Raw genomic sequence first — 22,686 nt, forward strand, 5'->3', positions numbered from 1 at the left:
ATTGTTTCTAGAATTTCCAAACATGAACAAACGATGCATCACGAGCGTTGAATTCGGCAGTGGCGCACTTCGGTTCTTATTAAATTTTATAAATACTATGTGATATATCTATAGTTCCTATATGAAAAAGGATTTTCGCATCCAAAAGATCAAAAAGGGACCCTTACATGAGGCATAAGTAATGTACTGACCAGCAATCCCACTTTTAATGGACGTGTCAGCCAAGAAATGACGGAATTCTAATTTTATTGTGCGTGTAAAAACCAACAAAATTAGTAGGTTATGCTAAAAATTTGAATATCAACTATGCTGCCCATTAAAACATAAGAGTCCCATATAGATTTTTGTCGAAAATGAGTTATCTGTTGGATTGTATTCTATATCATCACTGAATCCCAATGCACAAATAAGATTACCAGGTTTGTTGAGAAAATATCGAAAAAATACCAAAACATGATTGCCCCATCCATAAGGCTCAATTAAAATGTAAATCTTGAACAGTGTTTGTTTCGACTTGCTGTTTTTGAAAATGGGACCCTCATGCTTGAATGGAAAGTATAGAGCAAAACATTGTCTAGGAGAATCAAAAGAAAAAGTTTTCTCACATTGGTAGGTTGAACGCTCCAATAATCGTGGAGTACCTACTGTTACACTAGCCTGTTTAGATGCCATCCGTCATAAAATATTGTTTGTTACTAAAGATCACATTTACATCATGCGACTACAAAAACTTTGTTGTACAAATAATGATTGAATTGATTAGTTTGCTGAATTAAGTGCTATTATGATAATCTTATTTTTCAAACGGAATATTTATTTATTTATTTATTTATTTATTTCAAGTCGTCAATCAGATGTAGACCGGTTTCTTACAATAATTATTAAACTAACTTAACACTAGTTGAAATTTTGGTTTACTTTAAACTGCTGCTTAAGCTTTGTTTTCGACATAGTGAAGTCAATGCTTTCGCAATGTTTGTTGTAAATATTCATCATTTGGTTTAAAGGGCCAAACTTGGCATAATTAGTGCGATGGCGAATTGTACAAAAGATGCTGCGGTTACGTAGTTGTCGAGAAGGAGCATAAAAATTTAGTTTCGATAAAAGTTCGATTGAATCAATACGATGTGATACAATGTCGTTTACAAATGATACCATAGAAAATTCACGACGATCTTTCAAGGTTTGAATGTCAATTAGCATGCACCGTGCTTCATAAGATGGCAAATGTAGTCCAGTCCAACCTAGTTTACGAAGAGCGAACATCAAAAACTGCTTTTGTACTGATTCTATCCGGTTTGCATGCGTTGCTGAAAAAGGCGACCAAACTATACTACAATATTCTAGTGTTGAACGCACATAGGCTACATATAATGTTTTTATTGTGTAGGGATCTTGGAAATTATAGCTGAAGCGTTTAATAAAACCTAGTGTGCTGTTTGCTTTGTTAATTATTGTGTTATAATGATCTATGAATGTTATTTTGGAATCTATAATAACTCCTAGATCTCTTATTCTGTCACACTTTTCTACTTGTTGATTTCCCAATAAGATTCTATTGTTCTGTATATTATTCTTTCTACTCAATGTTATGGAATTACATTTTTTTACATTCAGTTTCAGCAGGCTTTTATTACACCATGTATAAAATATATTTACTTCGTTTTGAAATGTCTGAAAGTCTTCACCATTTCTTATTTCTAGAAATAGTTTCATATCATCAGCATATATAAGAACTTTTACATTTTTTAGAATGAAGGAAATGTCGTTAACAAATAAAATAAAGAATAGCGGGCCCAAATGAGACCCTTGAGGGACTCCTGATGTAACTTGAATTGGGATTGATTTTATCCCTTTAAATCTAACAGGTTGTTCACGATTTGTAAGATATGATTGTACCCATGTAAGAAGTCCTGGCTCAAACCCCATGTTTTCTAATTTAAAAAGTAGCATGGGTATGTCGATGCGATCAAATGCTTTGCTAAAATCTGTATAAAGAGCTTCAACGTGGTATCCGTTATCCATTGCTGTTAATGTGTAGTTAATGAATTCGAGTAGATTTGTACTTGTAGAACGCCCTTTGAAAAAACCATGTTGCACATGGGTAATTCTGTTCTTGATTTGGTGGAATAAATTTTCATTAACAATCGCCTCGAAAATCTTGGGAATGCACGAGATGATAGCTATTCCACGATAGTTACGCACATCGGATTTTTTACCATTTTTAAAAATTGGAACTAGGAAAGAGCTTTTCCATGTTTTAGGAAAACAACCTGATTCTAGAGACATGTTAAAAAGCCAAAATAAAGGAGCAGTTAGTTCTATTGACAAAGTTTTTAAAAACACCAGTGGAACGCCATCAGGTCCAGGGCTTTTAGAGCTATCCAAGTTTTTTAAGGCATCCATGATTGTATGTACTTTTATCTGTTTAATGTTAATATCTCTTGAAAGTTCTGGGAGGAATGGAAAGTATTCACGCTCTCGATCCTTCTCTGAAAATGTAGTGTAAACTTCCTGGAAGAATGTTGCAAAAAGTGGCAATAGTGGCTATTGCGATCAATACTATTTCCATTTGAGTCCATATGATATGAACGGCACGCTAGATTTGATTTCATATTTGTAATTTGAAAGCGATTCATTGGAAACTTAAACTGGTTACGCGTGCAGAAATATTTACTAATGTTGAATTCAATGACAAATACTTTAACGGTAAAATGGGGCAAAATCAGAAAGACTGATATGCCAGCCACTTCACACACTTATCAATAAAACATTGATCAATTCATCATTCCAGATCAATAGTGGCTGAAAACATATCATAACCCAAATTGTCTTCTATTACACCAACAATCAATTGATGAATAAATTTATTTCCAATATTCCGGCTAGGTTGAGGTCCGCAGCAATCAATGAGATGCTAAAAACGAAACGAAAATAAAACATCCCCCATTGCCCGCTGGCTCGCAGCTCAGAGCCGGCACACGAGCCTGTTCTAAGTAGCACACGGCTCTTGATGAAGCAAGAAGACGAACACGAGCGTGTTCTTCTTACTTCGAGCTCGTGTTCTCGGTAAAGCACACGAGCTTGTGTGGCGACGAGCACACGTTCTCGGCTTATGCGGCTCGCTCTTCTTATAAGAACAGACACACGAGCTCGTTTCAACACAGCACAGCTCGCGAGCCCGGTTAGCACACAGAACAGGTACAGAGCGGCTCGCGTGGTGTGCCGGGACATCACTGATGCTCCATTCAGGATTCCGAATCAAATTCCGAATGGTTTGACCGGGTTGTCGCTCGTCAGCATACGTTACCCCAGCGAAGTTCATAGTTTCTTGATGTAGCATAGACTTTGTTAAATGTGTTAATTATAAACAAATAATTCAAAATCAATCTTTTTGTGATTTTTAAGGAAAAAAAAATTCAAATTAGAGCCATACAATCGCATTTAAAAGTTCTATATTATGATATTCATTTGTCATGATCTCACATGATTAAAATAAATAAGAAAGTGATTGATTTTAGTAGCATGTCGACTATAACCAAGACAACACAAAATATAAGATTAACTATAGTTTGATTGACGAAATTTTTTTGTTTATTTTATTCATGAAATGACAATTCCACTGACGTCGCTAGAAATCTTCACGTCGCTGGACTGTTCAGCGCATTGCAGAATAGTGCTGCAGCGATAATATGAACACCAATTCAGACGTGATAATTTCGCTGACAGAAGGAAACACTTGGTGAAAGGTGGTGCGTGCATATGAATGTGCGCTTCAGTGAACATCGCGCAGTGAAGTATATCCCAGTCAAAAACGGCAAGTTGCTGACTAACGGGTGGCTATTTGCTATATGCGCTAATTGCCCTACAATTTGCCAGCAAATTGCTGGCAATTGGGGGGCTATTTCAAATGCAACATTTGGGCGATTTGCCGCCGTCATTTTTTGCCGCCCAACCCGCCCTTAAATCGCCCACGGAGCGCGCCATTTAATCGCCCTTCATTGCCTAATATGAAAACTAAAAATAATACTTATTTTCGGATTCATTATCTACTCACATATACTTACCAGTATACTAAGTAATCACCACCAACTTATATGAAGAATCAATGGTGAAATTGGTATTGCACACCAAAACTTATCACAATCTGACGTTCATTAAGACTTTAGATCAGAGATCTTGTTCTACTATACTTTTGCTAACAACCCTACATGTGCATCAGGTTATCAACCCTTTATAATTTTCTTCAATGGTCGTTAGTATCACTCGTATACGCGTATTTTACAAACAATCCGATATGAAATTTTGGAAATACTTTTGTTGATTTTTAGCGTTCCGTATTATCGGAACTGTTTTTCTGTATAAAGTGTTATCACTCGGTAGTTTTCAACCCAATAAATATATCGTAGAGAAGAAATAGCGTAATGTTTCTAAACACTATTGCAATAAATAGTGATCTGATCCATTAAGCAGGTAAGATAAGATTTCCTAGGCAATACTCTTACGGCCGGCTGTGTGGAGTTCAAATTGCCTTTGTTTAGAAAACATATGATACTCTCGGTAACCGGCTACCCAGAGTTTAAAAAAACTCAAAAACTAAACAAGATCTTTTCTTTTTCGAGTGATAGTGTACATGGAGACTAACTAAACAACTATATAATAAACTATGCTTTACAGGTCGCCTCGCTTGCTTAGAGCGAATCCTAGATCTCATACCCTTCCAAACCACCAACTCCGCGACACCTATGGAAAAGTCTGATGAATCGCCGTCCTTCCTTTAAGTAGGTAGAGCATTAATACTTTCCGTTTAATTTTTCCTTTTATCCTTTCCCGTGAACGATGGAGATGGGGGCGGCCAGCAATGGTGGCTATCATGCTGTTGAGGTTTTAATATCAGTCGGATTGCTAAGAGTTTTAAAACGTCGTTTTCGTGCTCAAAATTAATAGCGTCTAAAACGTTAACTTTAGAAGAATGGTTTGTTCGAAGAAGTTGTTGTTCTTATGATTGCGCATCCACAGAAGTATACCGTTCAGTGATTAATTCACCTATAAGTGATACACGAAATTTATTTTCCAAATTCATTAAGATAGAGACTTTGTGTCTTCAGCAAAGCTGTAGAAAATGTTTCTACAAAAGAAATTGCTAAAGGCACCATATATCTAGCTTTATTAGTTTACAAATTATGGAACATATTAAATGGAAGATCCCTTAAAATTAGTTTTTTCATGATAACTTTTTTAGACATTCTCCTATCTTCTTGGAATCTTCCACAAAGTTGTTTGCGGTATCGAAACACATATTTTTGCCGAGTATAGTTACTTCCTATCTGTTGAATTTAAAAAACGATATTCCAAATTTTACGATATTTTTGGGGTAACTTCCACTTTAAATAACTCGTTAAGGAGCAAAAAGGAGCAAACAACATCGTAACATACTGAAAGCACTAGCTTTTTACTTTCATATGGTGGCCCGATTGTTAGTCGACACGATTCTCCCCGAGTGTTATGTTCAATACAATATGCCATCGCAGTGGTATAAAATGAAAAATTCAAGCGCACTGCGACAAACAGCTTCATGTTTTTATGATAAATTGCATACAATTTCACTGTGGATTGGTATGAATTCCTTCTTAAGCAACTCTTATTAAATAATCAGCAGTCAAACATGATGAAGCCAGAGTGCAATCCGCCAAAATCATCGTCATAACGCAAAGCAAGTTGGCTGTACTTGAAGCTTTTTTTCTCTGGTCATTTAAGGTTGACCAGAGAAAAAAGTTTTGTTCCTTTGTTGGAACCTATCTAGCTATTGTGATATTGCGATTAAACGAATTTGCACCCAGCAAAAATTCGCAGTGTGCTTCCCAGATGTTGCCGTTTTCACGCCAGTTTCACTTTACTTCTCATGTTAACTGTGGCAGAGAGTAATCCTCGTTTGGCTTATCCTGCACAGCGATAGTGGACGGTGCTTTTAGATTTTTTTATATTAGCCGGGGAATTAAAAATTCACAACTATATAAATCGACGAAACGGTTCACCAACGTGAAAAATTTACAGCCTTAAGGTTGCACAGAGAATGCGCAAAATTCGCAAACGAAAAAAGCAGTTTTTTTCCACACCGTATGTCAGATCTTCATAAAAATCAATCAGCAGTACAGTAACAACATTCTACATACGCTGATTGATTTTTATGAAGATCTGACATACGGTGTGGAAAAAAACTGCTTTTTTCGTTTGCGAATTTTACGCATTCTCTGTGCAACCTTAAGAGAAAAGCTCAGAATAGTAACCGGAGGTGGCAACCCTATGTGGTAATTAGCCTAATTTTGTCCTGTTTCTATTACCTATTATCTATTATCGTTATGCTCAAACGAAAGCGTTTTATCATTCTTAGGCCATTTTTGTGATTGCATTGATTCTTAGAAACGAAGTAAAGATCCTTAGGCTAATTTATACACATTCCATTGTTGGTAGGCGGTGTTAAAATGAAACAGTGTGGTATCCTCTCTAATGGGACCAAAATAGGTTCTTTGCCCTATGATGGTCCTTCTGAACAGGGTTGCTATTATTTTTCAAATAATATTGTCGCGCTTATAATAAAATCTCACATTGCGGGCGTCTGAAAGGCGCATCAAATATAGCCGCAGTATCTCCGCAAGCAGATTTCAGTGAAGCTTTATTATTCTGCCAGCTGTGTGCTTTTCGAAAGCTTCGAGGAAAAAGCTGCCTATAAATTTATATAGGCGGCTGTCACGCGCCTATCTCAATTGAGCTTTCATATAATCGCATATCGAGCGATTATCCTGCAATGCACAATAATAACTGGCAGATCAACTAAAAATGTTTGGCAAAATCTATCACTTAACAGCGACCTCAAAGTCATCGAAATTTACCAATCGATTTATGATAAATTTGGGAAAATATACCCCAAAGTTCCAAAAATCTGGCAGAATGAGAGGTTTGTCTTTTTGTCTGGAAGCTGCAAAAAACTCTGGCTATGCCAGATAAATCTGGCATATTGACATATCCCTGCTTCTGAAGGTCTAATTTAGTCCTCGAGAAAAACGATATTCTTTTAGCAGGTATGCGCACATTTGTTGGGCTTTGGTAATTAGTCACGCAGAAAGAGGCGAGAACGATTAATTCACTAAGTTGACAGTATAATTGATATTTTACCAAGTGCTGAATGTGATTAGAAAAACCCAACGGTATGCAACATGCAAATACTTATTTAAAATCCAACTTCGCCAAGCCATTTCATTTTCCTGCAGAGTACGAAAAGTGACAAAGCGGAAATCTACGTAAACTACGTCGTCAGCTATGTAGATACTAGGCCCATCAAACTTTGCTTTCTTTTTGGTCTACTGGCAACAAAATCTGTTTTTATATAAATTCATTTATTTATTCGTCCCTAGTTATAGTTAGCAAATCGCCATACCAAGTTCATGTCCATTCCTATCGTAATCGTGGCATTTATTTTGCATCGCCAAATAGGGAAGGTGCATCAGGGCGGTTATTGATGATCCATAGGTAGATATTTTTCAATATTCAGTACACAGCATGAAAACAGCTCATAGTCTAATTGACAGAGATTTTTTTAGTATTGAGTTTGTGAGTGCGTGCATGTGCCTTTTGTTTTGTGTTTATTGTGTTAGTCAAATAAACATACAATTTGTACACCCATTGTTTGGAACAGCAAGCCGATGTCATCTAGGGGGAAAATACAACGGTTGACGCATGCTTGATTTGTTCGCTTGGACTATCCTTCATGTTTGGGGGATTGGAAACATTGCTTTTGGTTGTACCTTTGCTTTTTTGTGTCTCTGATAAAAATAAGTTAATCTGTTAGATTCGGTTGCATCTCGTCATTTTGTTTTCTGTTCTGTTGTACACGATATGTTTGCTTTCCGTTGCTTTTCTCACAATCTTTTAGATGTAGCTTTCCCAGTTAGTGTGCTAAATATATAATTTTAAAGTACAGTGTTGCCAAATTAGTAAATTTGCGATCAATTTTATTCAATTCAAATTTTGTTAAAGTGCGACAAATACTACGGTTCTTTTTTCCAAACCAACTAATCCAACTTCCTATGATTTATTTTCATTGGGAAACCAAGCCTATAGTTTTATACATAGTCTACCTTTAATAGAACCACTATACAACATATACGTATGGCTAGTATTAGTGGAGTGTAGTGGCGACATGACCAACAACCTATCTTCTAATTCAAGTAAAAAACCACACAAAACTTGTTTTGGCGATCATTGCTCAATCTATACATACGCGAAAAAAATAACACGAGGAAAGGAACGCCTTTGTCTAAAGCAAACTCTCTAAATTCTCACTCGACGGTACTTACCAACCAAAGCACACTAGTGTTTTGGTTGCATGCGTACTCAGCAGATAAGAAAATGGAAACGACCGCTACACGATAGTGTTCTCCAGAACAAACGAGAAGCTCTGGTTCGCCTATTTCTGACCTATGCATTATCCACTAGTGGTAATTTTTCCTAATAATCAACAACTTCGAACACATTTCATATGCACCTTATTCATTCACTCCACGACACTGTTCAATCCTACCAATGTTACCTACAGTAATTTCACAGCTCCTAGTTTACACTCGTTTTCATTTGTGTTTCATCTTTGTTTCATTCTAAACGATCAACCTTTCATCAAATTTATCTTAAATCTTTTATAGTGCCTTATTCGATCAATCTTAATGCTAATCCCTTTAGTCACACCTAAATTGACTTCCCGTCTCTAAATTTGCGGCATAGTTTGTAACGATTTTTTTAAAAGAATCATCCGCGGGATCTAAAATAGTGTTATAAATTTCTGCCTTCAGATTCATTTGTTTGTTTAGAAGCAGCAGTGAATATTGTTTGCCTTCAATAATGTATAACAATTAGTTGCATTTTGTTGTTTTGCTTCAATAGGAATTGATATAAAAATATTGTGTTCTTTATTTTGTTTAAATCCTGTTTAGTTTTATTATTTTTTATCTTTTTCTCTCTCTTTTTTCTTGAATTCCTCGCAAGGGTGGTGCTGATCTCGCATGTTCAATAAATTAGGCAATTAATTTTGTTCTACATTTCGTTTATAACTAGTACTAGCGATGACTGGAGTCATCTAGCCGTATCTTATAAAATTTATTTGTTTCACTAAAAGTTTATTTTATTTTCATTTAGGAATACTTGGAAGGTTGTTTGTGTTTGTTTTTTCTCAATTATTTTTGTTTTATTTTGTATGTTACGTCTTGTTCTCTATTGCCTTATTATTCCATTACATCACTAGTTTCCTGCGGCTTATTTACGATTCGCTTCGTGCTGTCTGACGCAGTCTTTGCTACATCTATGTTTGGAACAGAGGACTTCTCACTACTATTAACGGACAATACTTTGACTATACTGATTTGCGCAGAAAATTGGGATGAACATAATTTTATTAGGTCTGGAGACATGAAAGGAAAGAGCATTACCGGATACTTTGATAGTGGCATGTAGGATATGGACGCTTATTTAAAGCATAACCAGCTCATTTGTTAGAACAAGCCAAAAAATGCAGTACCACAATTAACTGCAGCTTTTGTAAAATACTAGAGACGTGTCCTAGAGGCAAACCTCAGTCTAGTCTAGTCTAGTATTCTATTTTGAACATGAAGGTACAGGAATAACATCCAGCAACCATTCGATTTTCGAGTCAGGTAAACAATTATCACTGACTTTTTAATTATTTTGTAGTATTTTCAATTTTACCTGGTACAAAACTGCTGTAGTGCTAAACAAGAAATAGACTGATTACACCCACTGGCACAAGTTTGATTGAGCGTGTGCACTCTCAAAAACGAAAATCCCATTAGTTCAACTACTACTTACACACAATCAAAAAAAAAAAAGAATTGACTGAACGTAATCTTTTTTAAAATTGAATAACAAATAATGTGCTAATGAGACAGTTAAACCGAAATTGAGAAGATAGAGCAATACGACCTGTTCACGTGATTTCTAAAACTTCACTAAAAAGGTAAAAATTGAACAAACAAAAATTTGAGTCGACCCCTTCCCGTTTGACTTTGAGCAAATAGTCTCGGGTACCAGGTTAATGAGAACCAAATCCCAGCCAGCGAAAATAGCTAAAAAGAATCGAAACTACATAAGATAAGTGTATGATTTGTATACACTGAGTATTCAGTATAAACGAAATGTTAAATAAGATAAACTTTTTAAATATTTTCATTCCACTATCCACGCAAAACTAGGTTCTATCGTATAAAAATGCAGTCTCGGATTCTAACAATATCTAACTAAGCTACGGGGGGTGGTTGAACTACATCGAATCCGCATATGCGCCAAGCACAATTGCTCCCTGTTAGCTGAAACCATTCGAAGCTTCTGGCGTTGTGCACAGACTGAGTGAATCGAAAAGTGAACGCTGCGGATACCACCTACCAAAAGAGGAATGATTTACTCGAACGCTGCTTGCAAACAGCAAGAAGCGAAGTCTTCGGAGCTTCAGGAAAATGACAGTCTACTAAAAACACGGACATTGTATGGCATTATGGCACCTCAACTCCGTTCGACATATCCGTTACGTTGTGTCTACTAATGTAAGCAAGCACGCGACAGAGCAGACCTTACGCTGGCGACCCAAACTGCAGCCGGCTAAACATTGGTTGACGTTGAACAACTATCAGTACTGATACCACCGTGTGTTTCGAGGATTTTTGTGGATTTGTCCAACAGGAGCTGGAGAGATTCCGTTTGGCTACTTCCGCTGGCCGAAGGCATATATCCAGCCACGCCGGGAACCGAAGGGTGCCCATGATGCAGATGATGTTGATGCCCATCGCCGGTGGACATTTTTCTGATGGCATTGTTACTTACACTACAACTGTTGGCACCGCCAACAGGTTCACACGGCTGGTAGCCGCTGTATTTCAGATCTTTCGAGTTTGCTCGCCTATGTCTAAGGATACTGTTCGAATCTTCGATTAGAGTTTTGATACCACCGAGAATCCCACTGCTCTCCCCGGTACTCTGTACGTTTAGCAGATTCAAGTCTTTGGAGTTGTTTCTCGAATGTCCATAACTGTTAGACGATCCTTTCGCATACTTGGATTCCAGCTCCTCGTTCAGATCGTTCATGTTGTTCAATTTAGTCATATTCTTCAACAGATTGACATCGTGTGTCACCGAACTTTTCCTCGAAGTGCTTCCGCCAGCAGTATTTGACAGGAACTTGTTTGCAATATCATTATCTAAGCGGATAATGCAATTATTTGGCAGAAAAGAAAACTCCTGGCCGTAGGAGTAGTTCCTCGTGTGTCTCTTTTTCTTTGGAGCAGCACAGTGTCCACTGTGCGCACCACTGCCACTGTTGCTGTAGTTCAATTTGTTGTGCCCTTCCACGTTATTATTTTTCAAGTGGTTTAAAATGTACTTGATGTTTGACGCCGGCTGTTCACTGTTGCCTTGTGGAGCAATCCAGCGACTCTGTTGGGATGTGCCAGTATGCTCCTGATCGAGGTCCCGTGAGTTGTTTCGCGTATGGTGACGCATGAAACGCTTCAGCTTCCAGTCATGAAAATCGGTCTCCCGGTTAGTGGCAGAGTTGGAGCGTTGAATTTTGATGTCGCACGAATTGCTGCGAATATGTTTGCGTTGCCGCTTGTAAGGCTGGGGCGGAACGTCGTCGTACCTGCAAATAATGAGATTTTAATTATGTTATTTCGACTATCCGGAAGTTGAGGAATTGATAGTAATACTTGAATTTGAGAAGATTCACAATGCAGTTCAATACATCCCAGACGGCGATTTAATTTTTGTCAACCCTTATGTAAGACTTGAATATCCCAAATGCTTTGTCCACCCACATAGTTAATTACTAGAGCCCCCGTAATTTAAAAACATATTTATTTTAATTCACAATCACATAAGGCACCTGAGAAATATTTATTGAAGGAGGAATTTTTAAAATATCAAGCAGCTTCAGCACATGCAACTCGACAATAAATCGGAACTGCGAAGAAACGCTATAGGCAAGGATGCAAAATGCCTACCTTTTCTGCGGCTGTAATTTTTCTGCCTACATTCTCATTTCTCTCTCGATGCTGCTGTCATTCGCTACTACAGGACGCCCAGCGCGGTACGGCTGCCTGTGCGCAAAGCAGTAACATGACAAAAAACTACTGTCCCCAGTACAGCCACCAGACGCGAGCGGTACAGCTTCTCTTTCCTTATTTTACATTTTTTAATATTTTCAATCTTTTTAATATTTTTATTCAAAAATGACGATAATTAATGCGGCTCATTTACGCCACGGCCGGCATCAACGCTTTCGTGTGCGGGCCTCTCCCTTTGACTATGCAGAGAAAAATGTACAAAGCGAGAGAACAAACTTTACTACGCCACACTCTCACCGTGCAGTCGGAGTACAGCAACAAAACAAAAATGTAGTCTACTGCTGTACGGGAAAATGTACTCGGTTTGGTTACCGGTCTGGCAAGAGCTGTAGTGATGCGTCGCTGTAGCGGGCTGTACGGCTTGTGCAGATGTAAATATACCGAAAAAAATGTAGTTTATCGGTACCGTTGGCATCCCTGGCTATAGGTGGCTTTTGGGAAATGGCCGCAAATTTACCGACGCACTAGAGCTGGTCAAAATGCTCATAGGAAAACCGCTATCCAGGCGACAGCGCTCAACGGAGTCGCCGAACAAGGAAGAAATGCCAACTGAAAAAAATGCATGATCCTGAAATATCACAACAAGATGAACAGCGCCCAATCTAAAACGAAATGGTCAAGTCGAGGCTGATAACCATCATCCCGGTTTAGTATTCTTTGTACAGCTGAAAACGACTCGATGTACACTTATCGATAGCATCATGGAGTTGAGTTCGAACAAAATAAAACCCAAGTTCAGGAATTGCAGCTTAAAACAAAACTATTTTGAAAGCGCTTCTGCAGACACACCACAGCTGCGATCAAGCCCTGGAAAGGCGCTTCGTTGGAGACTGTTGAAACCACGCAGATTTGGCGATGAGATAACATAGTACTCACAAGTTACCTATTTCATGTCTCCACGTGAGTCTATTGATGATATTTGGTCGATGTTGGTTGGGTGCTATCAGCCTTCTGCTGTAGTGGCGGAATGAGAGGGTGCCAACGGTCGGGCCACGAAACTCGTACCGTAAAATTTGTGCCCCAATCCAAGGTGTGACGTGACTCGTGGTCGTTGTTGTGTCCTGCACTTTGCCATTTCCCAAATCTCCAGCTAGAGACGAGGATCGTTGTCAAGGAGGACACAAAGGAGTACGGTGGAGCAACCGATAGGTCCGAGAGTCCCGAGAATAAAACGAGAGCAACACGGGGAATTCGTCACTTACGCAGAACGTGGCTGGCCACAAACCCCCGCTGATGTGCTAGAGTTGGCAAAATACCAGCCAAGTGACAGCGTTCGACGGACACCGAGTAGACAAACAATTGTGGGTGCAAAAAGTAGTCCAAACCGGATCAAGGCGCATAATGCGAGTACCCTCAGCCATGAACAGCTGAGTGCCACTCAATGCGCCCTGATCGATAGCGTCATGGAGTAAAGTTCCAGCAATACGAGACCCAACTTTAGGGTATCTCAAAATCGCCTGTGCAGACAAGGATACAGCCAATTGGCTATAGGATGCCGCAGCTGCGATCAAGCCCTGGGTAGGCGCTTCATTGGAAGCCGTTGAAGCGTCGCCATTTCCAAAACAGGCGCTATACATCGGGTATTTTCTCGATAGAATCAATTGGTCCGATCGAAACAACCGCCGGTTGGTGCAGAATCAAAACGATAATTTCGGCACAGAACGCTGGAGGGGTGTGAAGAGAAGTACGGTCCTCAAAATTGTAGAGTTCCTGTTAGTGTTAAATGAGGGTTCAGTGAAATTGTTAATCCCCCAAGACAGCCAGCTGAGCTACGAATTCGAAAAGGGTAGAATGCGCCAGTTGAAGGGCGCCTCGATCTTCGCCGCACGTAGGCAAGTATGGGCTGAAAAAGCTACTATGGATGGTCCAACGCGGAGCACTTCACGGCGGACTTCTGGTTCTGAAAATAGCAAGTCTGCAGCAACGAGTGCATCGGTGGAACTCCGTGAGCTATACGCACAAGAAGAGCATCGGAAACCTCCTATAGGCAAAGGTGCGCAAACGACAGTCTGTGAGTCTGTGACTAGCCGTCGTCAAAAAAGGGGACGAAGTATTGCCCCAAAAATCGACGACCGCGAAAACACCAAAACAATGAGCAGCATTCGCTGCATCACGCATAAGGGGCAACATGCATCCTTACCCGGAGGTTCACCAAAGAGCGCCTAGACATCGCTCTTATACAGGAACCGTGAGGAAATAAACACAAAATCTTTGGTTTAAATTTCTCAGGTCGCAAGTTACTGTATTCTGAAGACCAAGACTTGCAATTCTGATAAACGGATCAATAAAGTGCTCTCCAATTACAGGATTCATTCAACGAGATGTCATTGGAATAACAGTGGAGGCACCGACGGCCAGTGGCAAGCAGAAGATAGTGATCGCATCCGCCTACTTCCCTGACGTGGGGGGATACAGCTCCACCTTCTGAAATCGATGCCCTCATACAGTACTGCAGAAGCATAAACAAGTCCTTCATCATTGATTGGATGTGATACCAATGCACATCACACAATATGGGATAGCACGGATATAAATATTGAAGGTGAGTACCTACTAGAATACCTTTCGTCAAATGATGTCGATCTATGTAACAAGGGAGTTGAATCTACATTTGTGAATGCAGTTAAGAACCAGGTACTGGAGCTCACGTTATGCAGGGCTCAATTTACAGAAAAGATAAAGAGTTGGCACGTTTCTGACGAACCTAGTATATCGGATCATAGACACAATGATCGCCATAGAAACCAATAAACTCACAGTGCAGAAACTGACAGAAAACAAATTGATGTGTATTCCGCTAACACCTGGAACTGTCGAAAAGGAGTTTGATCCAATCTCCAGTAGATCTAGATAATGAGGCAAATGACCTACAAAAGAGGATCATAGCCGCCAGTTGCTCTCTTGTAATGGGGTCTGTATGTGGCGATGTTCCTTGGTGGAGCAAAAATCTAGCAACACCTAGAAAGGAAGCCGGTAGAAGTCATTCTTCAAAATCTACTAAACATATTGATATTTATTCCAAAAAAATAAAAAAAAAACTTAGCACTACTCAAAGCCTTTGGATCTATCAGTTTCATATCAAAAGGGCAAATCTACGAAAACAGCCATACATGCCTTAGTGACACATATTGAGAAAACCCTCGATTTCAAGAATATAGCAATTTGCGCTTTTCTTGACGTTGAGGGTGCTTTTGATATGTCCAATTCACGAGGCCCTGGCAAAAAGGGGAGTTGAAAAATCGACAGGGGACTGGATTCTTGCAATGCTCAAGAGTCGAGAGATCACAGCCACGTTGGGAGACACAAAATTTACTATAACAGCCAATAGAGGCTGTTTTCAGGGACGTGTGCTATCATCCTTGCTCTGGTCGCTAGAGGTGGATGATCTTCTCAATGCTTTGACTGAAATGGGGTTCGAAATTGTTGGATATGTAGAGGACATTGTCATAATAGTGAAAAGGGAAAACATGCATCTACACTAAGCGATCGGATTCAATTAGCCCTGAATTTCATCATGAAATCAAAGAGGAACTCAACGTTAGCCCTGCAAAAACGGTCATTGTACCGTTTTGCAATAGGAGAAAACTTAAGCTGGTTCCCCCAACTCTCAGTGGAACTTCAATCAAACACAGAAGAAACAAAACACCTAGGTGTTATCCTAGACAAAAAACTGAATTGGAACTCGCACCTGACATACGCCGTTAATAAAGCAACAACAGAACTGTGGGCGTGCAGTAAAGTCTTCAGGAAAACTTGGGGTTTCAATCCGAGGTTGATTTACTGGTCCTACACGATTATCGCCAGACTACGATTAACTTATTCCTCCATTGTGTGGTGACCCAAATTTAAGCAAAAAACCGCCCAAACTTAACTAACTAAAGTTTAGAGGCTAGCCTGCCTCTCTATCACAGGCGCTCTGAAATCCACACCCACTGCAGCTATGGAAGCCATGCTTCATCTACCTTCATTGCACAAACATGTTATGAGGAAGGCGAGACTTGGCTCTCTGAGTACTAAAGGGTAAACCACTATTTGATGGGGATTTAAATGGTCACCTAAGTATAATAAAGGAACTCAAACTAAACCCTGCCTTGACTGCAGTTCAAGATAAAATGGAGGATAAACCGAACTTCGATATCTCATATGAGGTCCACATAGTGGATCGTCAGATATGGGATGTAGGCGTCCCATTCTACGTGCCCCCCCCCCCCCCCCCCCCCTATTCAACCAAACCTTAGAGGATTCCTTAAGGAACACATAAAATAATTTCTGTGTTTCATTTGACAAATTTTTCGCCACCCTCCACGCCTACCAGGAAATGCGTTTCCAAGATTCGAGATTTCATTTTCCAAATCGTGCGTCAGACACATTTTTTTTAAGAAGGCGTGCCCCCCCCCCCCCTGTAGAGCAAACAGGGGCAGCCACAAAATATACTGGAATAGTGGTCGCAGTGGCAAAGTTTCCCAAAAAAATCACCTAACGGTAAAAATGTGAGCGGGCGGTGCATGTAAATTGTCGAAAATCGCGATAGTATGGCCAGGAATGTTCAAAGCGATCTAAGCCTTTCCAGCGGTCTATATAAGAGTGTAAAAATATTATAGTGTTATATTAAGGTATGTTAAGTAAGAGCGTGTACGGCATCACATGCGTTTGGTAAGAATGAATAGACATGAATCTAATTGTTTTACCAGATGAAAATTTTCTACAAAATATTCACTGTAATCGATGGGAAGCGTTCCCCAAATTCGTCAAATTTGTCAGAGGAGCTACTTAGAAGAGAGCTCAGTCTATCTTCTGACGTCGTACAAAGCAGAAGCTATAGGCACCAGTGAATCAAGATAGCTATTGTTCTATATCAGTGCACATACAAATTGTATCGTTGCCCCCGGCTGCGGAGTGAAATGAGTTTGCCAAATGAAACAAAAGTGCCTGTGCTACGGGATAACACGATTTCGATCAACTTTAATAAAACTCTTGTTAGACCCACAGTTCAGGAAGTGGAACAATTATTTAGTTTGAAAATGGAGCTTAAACTCACTGAAGTTACGTACATTCAGCTACATCACGTAAAAAACTGTGTTTTGATCACGTTTAGAAGCTTAGCACAGGCCGAAAGCTTCATTGCAAAGAACAACATGTAACACGAGGTCGAATTTAATAACACCAGAATCAAGATCCCCGTGCATATGGAAAACGACATGGTGGACGTGCGTATCTATGATTTGGCTCCGCGCACGAAGGAAGATTTCATTAAACGAATCATGTCGCAATATGGAGAAGTAGAATCTATTATGCAATTTTTTCATCGGCATTCCTAACGGCGTTCGTATTGTGAGGATGCGAGTGACTAAACCAATACCTTCTTACATGACTATCGAATGCAAATCACCGAAGGAAGGCGCGACCTGTAAGCAAACAACACTAATCACATATCCCGGGCAGACCCCAACATGCCAATTCTGTAACCATACAGCCCACTACGGAAAAACATGCACCGAAGCAACTAGTCAAAACTCATCCACTACAGCCAACAAGCCTAACAAGCAGCCGTCGGTGGCTTCAGATAAATCAAAAACAACGATTCAATTAACCAATAATGCAGGTACAACGACCACGGCAACCGCTCCCTAATCAACAACTAGCATCGCCAATAAAGAAGCAAATACCGATGAAGACGGATATACAACAGCGACCCGTAAGAACAAGAAACAAATAAGAACCTCTGATCGTGAACAGCAAGAAAACGGTACTGATGACGACATGGACGATAACGCGAGAGAAGGCAGACTGAATGACCCCCAAGCGGCTTCACCGCCAAGGAAAAAGATCTCAACACGCAGCAGCAAACTACGTCAACAAGATCTGGCAGACTGACATTCTTAGATTTATTTTTTTTTACTTATTGTAAAAAAATTAAAAGACCCACGGCTCAGTTATGCTAACACATTGAGCCGTTTCAAAGAAAACTTTAGATAAAAAAAACTTAGAAAAGAAAAAATGTTCTCCTCTTACCCAGTAAGATCGCCCAGAATTCTTGCTGGCTCTGTTGTGTCACTGGGGACAGAGCACTAATTAGAATCAGGCAAAATTCCGACTCATTTTCCGCTTCGACTTACTGGGAAGCTTGTCCTTCATTTACTGCCTATGATCGCAAGTCATTCCCATGTGGATAGAATATTCTATACAACATGATGGAACAAATATGCAATTAAGGGCAATATAGGGCAGGGCGTTTTCAATTATATTAGTAGGGGAGACTGGGGCTAGTTGGCGGTGTTTTCAGTTTTCATTTTTTACCGCTTTGATTTTGGTAGACCCCAGCCCCAGGGTAAGTTGTCGGTATGTATAGGGTAAGTTGGCGGAATGCCAGAAGCAATAATATGGAAATCAAATGGAAATCCGATTACATAAGTGGTCCTTATGAAACGTGGCGATTGTCTTTTCAATAAAACTGTATATTATTCGGCACTTTTTATTATATTTCAGTCTCAATACCCCGTCATTTTAACTTCGACACGTACTCCACATTCAAAAGCAAATTTTCGAAGTAATTCAGGCGATTGTTCGAAATAAAAGTCCCCTGCATTGACGAGAGAGACAAGAAAAAGTTTTTCTCGCTTTAGAGTGAGTTCCAGAAATGAAAATATATGATGACTACTTTTGCACTGTAAATAGTACCGCCAACTTGCCCCGTGTGCGTCACCGCCAACTTACCCCAGCAGCATATTATATGAAAAAGGATTTTAAAAAATACCTTTGTGTATAGATAGGTGTAATATCTATAAGGATACTGAAAGCTTTTTTCACGAACTATCGAAAAGTATAATCATTCGAGGAATACATTGAAAACCACCTTAAATAACACAAAATGTTTAAAATTATGAAAATTTACAAAGTATGCTCAAAAACACAATATCGCCCACAGCTTCTACCAAACAAAATGTTTTGCAACACAAACACATTGGATAATGCGTTTCACATTACTTGAGGTTCACAACGAGTGACAGCGCTTTATGTCTATTAGAAACGGAGAAAAGGGAATTCCGCCAACTAGCCCCGGGCCAAGTGTGAAGGCCAATCTATTGTGATGTTTCCAGGCAGTACACAGCCGACCGCGGCGCTTACGATAAATACCCTTCTGCATGATCCAGTCATTTCTTGCAGTGACCCGACTCCTTAAAGGTTTTACCCTAATTTGGCCATTTTGGGAAAATGTGCAACATGCGAATAACCCTGTTTATGAAGCAAACCCAAATATTTCTTTTTGTCGAAGTGGTTTGCTATGATCAATTAGGCCAGGACCACCCCCCCCCCCCCCTCTCCCCATTCACCGCACACCAATGCAAATTATTGGCATGTTCAGTTATAGTAAGGTACGATATGTTTAGTCCATGTTGGTCTTTACTTGTTCTGTAAAAGCCTCCATCAAACGACCCGTTTATCGCTATTTATCATTTCATTTCATTCATCATTAAAACATAACTCACCTAGACTCCAGCTGGATCGATTTGGAATCATTCCGCAGATGTCGACTTGCTATCAATATCCGTTTGCTACTGTTGTCTCCAATCGAATCACCTGACACGCATTCACCATTGAAGGGAATTGTCTGATTTTCAATAATACCCTTTTCTTCGAACACTGAAATGAAGGAAAATTAATCGGATTGTTTGTAATGTTGCCCCTTATCTACGCATTACATTTATCCAAGCTAATAATCGATCCGACCATTTCATTTGCTGATAGTGGATTCAGTTTGTCCATATTTTTCCTCCGTCGTACCAACCACCAGTCAACAATGAAGATAGCTAGAGCAATAATTTTGATACTTGCGCAAAGGCCGACATACCTACGGGAAATTCGAAGTAAATAATTTAAGTATTCGTCTAACAATCGCCTGGGTTAGAAAAACATAGAGAAAGAATTGAGCGTATGCTTTCATAGCAACACATGTTAGCACGATAGGCGGTAATTAGATTAGATCAGGTTTTGACAGTTCATTTGAATTCACAAAACTTCGATTCTTATCTTTCAACTAGTTTGTCTGGGTTCAATGCGTAAAAGGATACCCACTTATAACGAAATTTCTCGATGTCATAAATCAGACAGCGACCGCCTTTCTCTCCGCATGTTGACTTCCACAACAGACAAGACGAATCGATTAGATTCCCAAAGACGATCGGTGCAGGAATATAACCGAACAAGCGGAATATCACAAACTGCATTCCAAGCGCAAAAGAGCGTTCTTCCTCGGAGACCGATCTGAAAACATGATAGCAATTTATTTCCGTAAGCGAAAAGATAAAAATAGTAGCCATACTTTCATTGTTCCGTTACTTACCTTAAAACTATCATCAAAAGAGGCATCTGCGTGGAGGCGACAACGAACGTCATGAAGAATAGCAGTATCAGGAACGGATAGATCGTCCGACATGGTTTATTGCAGACGCCGGCAGTGGCCACAGGAACTACGGTTACTTCGGCAAAGTTTTCATGCGCGTTCAGAGCCTGAGCCTGAGCTCCTTCGGCACCGGTGTACACCCGGGTTACATTTGTTTGGACACCTAGCGAAAAACAAAATAAAACATTTAGTTTCCCGACTGGGTAACGTCCCAACAAACAATTTAGCTGGATATTGGCTTGAACAGTTCTTGTTCAGCTTATTCTTTCGGATCAAAGAATTATTTAGCTTTCGTTGTTTGTTGGGGTGGTTTCAATTAGGTAAATGAGAATTGGGATTTTAGGCAAAATTTGTGCTTTTTAAAAATGCATTTTCCTACATTTATACAGGGTGTTTGGTTCATGTTAAAGAACCTCTCGAGGGGTAATAGAGCATCATATTTGGAGGAAAAATCGTTTTACACATAACATCAAATCTCAATCGTTACAGAACTATTCGACTTTTCTGTAAATACCTTGACTGTCTTTAAATACCTCTATCTCAAAAAATATATTTTGTATTTTAAATCTTTGCGCTCGATCCAAAAGGTGAGAAATTTCCTGTTGAATACTGTACACTTATATCCTTCAGGTAATTAGTTTAAGTAACATTCTAGTGGCGAAATAATCAAAAGATTGTGTTTTTGATGAGATTTTTGTTATTTTTTTCAAAATTATGAATTCTGAGCGTAACAATATTTATTATTCAAAAGTTGAGTTTCAGAAGAATCCATAATTTGTTCTTCAGCATCATATTCCTATCTCTTCTCGTTTCTTTGTAATTTCATTATTAAAATGTTGCTGTAATTGATTTGAAATTGCTTAAAAATCTCTAGCCTGAAAAATAATCATTATATTCTCATTTTTCCGGTTTAATTGGAAAGTTGAGGAAATTTCCTACCGAATCAAATACTATTTACTAATAAAGTTTATATTTGCACTCTTCGTACGGACCAGTACTAATCATGTCGAGAACGCGACGATCGTAATCTTGTTTGTCCATGATCACAACAGCATTTCCTTTATCCGTGCGAGAGTACCACGTCCCGAGCTTTCAGTTCACGAATCACGTTCGAAACATCGGTGCTTGACCGTTGCTCTTCGGGTTTACTGTTGGCTTCATCCGTATGGCTAACTTCTACGTGAAACAGTTGTACTGTATGGCGTTTTCAATATTATTCACCCTTTCAGCAAGTGGGGTATACGAGGGATGGACTGCAAAATTTAATCCCTTGTTGAGCAGATAAATATATAGGAATAGATAGAGTGATGATACGATTATATTTTTTTTTTTCAAGCGGAATCCGCTATCATGGCCTTCAAAATTACGTTACTCGTCGATTTCCATCATTTATTTGTTAAGTTAATTTCGAAAATACCCATATTGTTAGGATTCGAGAATATTGCTCGATCGGAAGTCGCCATCTTGGTTTTCAAAATTGTTCCAAATAATCATTCTCATCATCTACTTGTCAAACCAGAACCTAAAATACCCATATTGTAGATTACATTCATTAAATTTTGTGAACTGCTTTGACAATATGAATTGAAATAAGAATGTGAAGTGAACTTTTTTACGAACTAAATCCCAAATAACGAACACTTTTTGTACGAACTAATTCAATTTACGAACCCCCGGTTTGGTTCGTAAATGGAAATACTACGCAATTACTCCAAAACTATAAATCATTCAAGACGCCAAGGGCCGAGTGGCATATTCGAAATGTCTGTATATCATATAATGTCACAACGTTCTCCGAGACTGCTAAATCGATTGGACAAACGTAGTTTCAATCAACTGGAATTCGGGTTCCGGAGTTATAGATTTAAGAATGTGGCACTGTATTAGATTCTCATATGAACCAGTACCACCATGAAATGAATTAGTTATCAAAGTACTTGAATTTATATGTCTATATCACATCGCTTTGACCACTTTGCCCACCTACGACGCTTATAGATGCCTCGCCAAATGTTTCTGAGTGAATATCACATCGATTGTGTTATTTTTTCCATCTAACTACTCTCCTGTAATCGGTCAACACAAACAAGTTACAAATCACCAATT

At 39.2% G+C, this 22,686-nt stretch overlaps 1 protein-coding gene across 3 annotated transcripts in view; it reads right to left on the bottom strand.

The window, feature by feature from the left end:
• Window positions 1–7,377: 7,377 nt before the first annotated feature.
• LOC131681609 (solute carrier organic anion transporter family member 5A1) overlaps window positions 7,378–22,686 on the bottom strand; it is a 194,511-nt gene continuing 179,202 nt past the window's right edge. For all 3 annotated transcript variants that reach the window (XM_058962503.1, XM_058962501.1, XM_058962502.1), the window contains 5 exons: window positions 20,521–20,743; window positions 20,253–20,441; window positions 19,880–20,028; window positions 19,667–19,820; window positions 7,378–11,695 (listed from right to left, as the gene is read on the bottom strand). In XM_058962503.1, coding sequence (XP_058818486.1) covers window positions 10,660–11,695; window positions 19,667–19,820; window positions 19,880–20,028; window positions 20,253–20,441; window positions 20,521–20,743 — 1,751 coding nt within the window. In that variant the 3' untranslated portion in view covers window positions 7,378–10,659. The remainder of the gene's footprint in view (window positions 11,696–19,666; window positions 19,821–19,879; window positions 20,029–20,252; window positions 20,442–20,520; window positions 20,744–22,686) is intronic.

This window comes from Topomyia yanbarensis, chromosome 2 (assembly GCF_030247195.1).
Source record: "Topomyia yanbarensis strain Yona2022 chromosome 2, ASM3024719v1, whole genome shotgun sequence".
Taxonomy (NCBI): Eukaryota; Metazoa; Arthropoda; class Insecta; order Diptera; family Culicidae; genus Topomyia; species Topomyia yanbarensis.